Genomic DNA, 4,859 nt, shown 5'->3' with positions numbered 1-4,859 from the left:
TTAGTTTCATTGTAATTGTTTCAATTTCATTAAACAATGTAGGAAACGATGTTTCAATTAATTGGTGTTCGGGTATATTATTATTTATTATAATGTCTGGTAAATAAAAAATATACATCAATGAATCCAAATCATCTGCATATATTATATGTTTTTGATATCCTGGATTTAATTTACAATTAGCAATGTCAAAAAATTGTTCTACATCACGAATTTCCGCAGAGGATGTTATTGTATCAAAACGAACGTCAAAGTATAACGATGTTCGGATCAAAACTTCACGAAGAAATTCATAATTTTTGTGATCATCTTTTGAAAAACTATGAAATGCATCCAACTTGTGTTCATCGTTATCATCCAATCTTTTTACTAAAATTTTCAACATTTCTTTAAAATTTGTAGCTCTTGACCAAAATACAGGCAATGTGCAATCTATGCTTTGGAAGGAATCATTTAAGTCCTTCAACAATTTAAGTATATCATATAGAGCATGAAATTTGTTTTCGATTTTATCATCACAAATGTTAAAATTATTTATATCAGCAATTGTAGAATATTTGCAATTTCTTTTTAAATAATCTTTAAAATCACATTCTTTGTGTTTAACAAATAAACAAATGTTTTTAAACTGACTGCATACACTTTTTATATTATCACAAATTGAAAGAAATCGTGTAATAGCTACGGTATTTAATTTTTTAGACATGATGTTATGTTCATTTTTAAAATCCTCAAATTCTTTGACGTTAGTTGTCGAACACACAAACGTAACCAAATGGTACATTATGTTAAGTTCTGTCTTACGACAGACACATTCTCCAATCAATGCAGTTTTATGACAAAAACACCAATTTACCACATTATATTTACTAATTATATCCACTTTTTGTAATTTAAATGATGCCATAAGCTTTTTAAATTCGAAAATCGAACGCTGCGCATTACTGGCCCCATCACACGTTTCGGCTACAATTTTTTGAAATGGGAATTTGGGATCTATTTCCAGTAAATTTTGAAATAACCATTGGGCAATGGCTATTGAATCCTCTTTTCCTGATAATACTTTAGTGATTATTGGAAACGTTTTAAAAACTTTTCCTATACACATTCGACAAATAACAACCATTTTATTTTCAGACTTTGAAGAACTATCATAAGAAAGTGCTAAACAATCACTTTGAAATATATCTTCTTTTAAAGACGATTTATTCATTAAATTAAATTGGTTTATTTCTCTAAAACTATTTCTTGAAGAAGTTCCTAGTTTTGGTAAATATTTCAAAGCTTCTTTAGCAAATACACTCACAAAAACAAAAATGTCATTTTGTACACCATTTATTTGGCTTTGTGACAACCGCGTTTCTGTATTAATTGAAATAATAATAAATGCTGTTAGCCTTTTTCGTATCAACTCGTATCGTTTCCACTCCTTTTGAATATGATCATGACTTTCAAAATATTTAAACAAAAAATTAATAATAGCAGTGAAGTTGTTATCACAAAATAATTTATTGATAAAACAATACTCTTTAATTGATAATATCAAATTATACCACGGCCAATCTAGTATTGGAGTTTTTCGTATTTTATCAAATATTCCATCTTTAAAAATTTCAATTGGAATATCACAAACACCTTTTTAAAGTTTGGGATTATGAACAGGAACAGGAAATGAATAATTTAATGGGGGTTCATTGTTTATAGATTGTTCTATTAAATATTGAGAATGTTGGACTGGTGTAAATGAACTTTGACTATTATAATTGTTAAATTGTTCAGAAACTTCTGATGTTGGTGTGTTATTAACATCACTTATTTGTTTTTGATGTTGATCTATGGTTTCGTTATATAATAAACTGGAGCAATCTTCATTTGAAATTTGGTTATAAGTTGCGGTGGAACACTCAAAGTTTTTATATTCAAATGCTGTCTCCGAGTCGTTATGATCCATGGCCACAACAATTTTACTAATACGTGGTTTACTCTGATTAAATTTTATTATAGAATCAAGTTCGTCTATCTTTTCTTTTCTTTGTTCTTCGATCTCACATATAATAGAACGAATTAATTCCATATTTAAACCGCCATCAACAGGAGGTTGCTCTTTAAACCATTCAGTTGAAATGATATCTCTGCAATATAAAGGAAGTCTATTTTTGTTGCTGGGCAACAAAATGTACTCTACAAAAACTCTAACTATATCAATCTTATTTTGAGTTTTGACTTTCACTGTTATTGGATTGATGGTTGTTGGTGTGTTGAGTGATGAGTACAAAAAATATATAAATTCAGCAAGAGAAGTTATTTTTTGATCAAAATTCATTTCTTGATACACAAAAACATGTTTACTGTTATGTGCTTTATAAGAAGTTTTTAACATTCAAATTGAATCAAGGAAACAATAGACAAATTCATTTCCATTGAAAGTCGCTAATAAATAACCTGAACGAAACATTGACTCATTTTCTAAAAAGGACAAACGTGGAAAGGAAGACATTCTTTGATCTTATTTTTATCTCAATAAAAATATTGTTACTTACAAAGCAAACAAAAATGCTTCAAAAACCTATTTTATATTTAAATAATAAATATAACATTATTGGTGTTTTACAGTTTATTGTGTATGTTTATTGATAATAAAAGAAAACTTTTTTGAAAAAATTACAATTATTTATTTAAATTGCATGAAATTTTGATATTTAGTAAGTTTTAAATATAATTTTAGATACAAATTTACAGAAATGGACAAAAGTTACAAAACAATTCAAAATTTGTAATATTTTAGTTAAAATAGTATCAAAAGAATGTTTATTTTTTTTTTAAAAAAAATAGCAAATAGAGTCCGTCTTTTAATGTTGTCCTTTCTTTAAATGTTGTCCCTTTTGCTAAAATACACAAAAACGTATAAATAATTGGGAATTAAATAATAAATCATAAAAACGGTAAAAACCCCCAAAACATTAATTTTCTCGCGTTTAGTAAGTTATCTTGAAATAGTCATGTTATTAAAATCTTAAAATGGAGGGCCAACGTTTAGAAAATGACTCTATTATAGAGATATAAACTTCAAAAGACGTTTTGTAAATGCGAAAATGAAGGCTCAAATCTTAAAATTGAAATTTTTATACCAATTTAAAAACAACTTAAAATATCAAATACATATCGATGGCCGACCGTGATAAGTCGTTTGCAGTGTTATTTTTTATACATTTTATCAAAATGACTTAAATAACACGTAGAGGTGATCAGTTAAAGATGTTATTAGATTGAAAATACTATTTAAAGTGTATAAAAACAACAAATAAATATCACGTTTAGGTACAAAACCAATACATTTTAATCATACATAAGATCTTAATGAAAATTGACAAATAACTTATAGCAGCCTATTTGCTAAATATGCTGCTGAAAGCGAATTGTAGGAAGTCTTGTTCACCTTATACGAATAAAATGAACAAAATAACCGAATAAAAAGACGACTGACTTGACAGTCCAAGTTGATCAATTGACTAACAAAATAATGAAAAAAAACAAAAAGGAAATAGACTTATGACTTGAATGCAATTCGCTTTCACCTCCTTTAAAACAGTCTTCAGTCGCCTTTCAAATTGTCCTCTGTATTGTGCAACAATAATCAGGGCACCCATTTCAAGTTCGATGAGTTTGTATTTTTTTACTTTTGGCTGCAACAAACCCTTCCAAATAGCTGTCTTACCAACGCCAGGCTCAATAATCAAGACGGGGTTGTTATTTGTCCATCGTGACAAATTTTGAATGTTCTATCATTGAGAGAGCAACTTAATTTTGAAAGAATTACCACCCAACAAGCTAAAGTCCAGAAAAAGAAATGTGTGGAAAAAAATTCAAGAAGTGATGTAAAATAAATACGAATTTGGTGAATATAAAGAACAAATGGAAAGTTTGTTAAATTGTTAACTGCTCAAAAGGTTGATTTACAGAAAATATTTGAAAAGAAAAGAGTAATGAAACATAAGTTTTCAAAGAAACCTTAAGACTTGGAGCCAAAGTTACACATTCAGAAGCTAAATTATCGGACAATTGTAGCTTTAATTAGTCAATTGAAAGCATCATACTAAACAGAATCAGAAGGAATTTGAATTTTAAAAAGAAAGAAGCACAGAACGCCACAGTTACCAAAGCTAAAAAACAAGAGAAAATGTATACAAAAAAGGTTATTGTAAAACTTGCAGAATTTGAATAAAATGAGTTTGAATAAATGCACTTAAATTGGAAAAACATAAAAATGTGAAAAAGACACAACAATCAATTAAAGACAACGAATTGAAAATCATTGAGTTAAAAGAATCAAGCCAAAATATATTTAAAGTAGCGAAAGTGAAAGAAGTAAAAAAGGTATTTTTATAAATTATTGAAATTGTGTTTGGTTTATAAAGCATGTTTTCAAATGGTCTTAAAATAACTTCTTAGTTTGTATTTTTGTTTCAATTTGGAATCGAATAACAAGTAATACCCCTTTAATGTTTTTCTATCTTGTCATTACAACTTCTAATTATAAATTGATGTTATTGTTACTGTGTTTGACGTTTTACTATTAAATAGTGCTGTCTTTTGATAATATTTTGATATTTTATTAATAATTATATATTGGTTCTTAATTTTGGAACTTAATTTTATTTCAGTTAATTAGTTTCATTTGATAGTAATATAATAGTTATCATATAGTTATTTGTTTTACTTCTGATGGTTTTTATATAGTTATTTAATAATTATTGTATAATTGTTTTTTATCTATTAAATTATTATGGTAATGTTTGTCTAAGTTTCGTTGTTGATTTGTTCTTAATGATGTTTTAGAACATTTCCCCCTTTTGTTATGT

The 4,859-nt window shown here is 27.1% G+C and overlaps 1 protein-coding gene across 1 annotated transcript; it reads right to left on the bottom strand.

Moving 5' to 3' along the window:
- Positions 1-3,376: 3,376 nt before the first annotated feature.
- EIN_298690 (chaperone Clpb, putative) lies at positions 3,377-4,418 on the bottom strand (the record flags this gene model as incomplete). The annotated part of the gene is made up of 3 exons (XM_004259081.1): positions 3,377-3,483; positions 3,533-3,779; positions 4,206-4,418. 3 exons carry the CDS (start codon positions 4,416-4,418, stop codon positions 3,377-3,379), a joined length of 567 nt encoding a protein of 188 aa, XP_004259129.1.
- Between the last annotated feature and the right edge of the window lie 441 nt (positions 4,419-4,859).

Source organism: Entamoeba invadens (assembly GCF_000330505.1).
Source record: "Entamoeba invadens IP1 unplaced genomic scaffold scaff_1105074726511, whole genome shotgun sequence".
NCBI lineage: Eukaryota > Evosea > Mastigamoebida > Endamoebidae > Entamoeba > Entamoeba invadens.
Note: the sequence above shows the minus strand (reverse complement) of the source record. Positions and strands in the feature narration are given on the sequence as shown.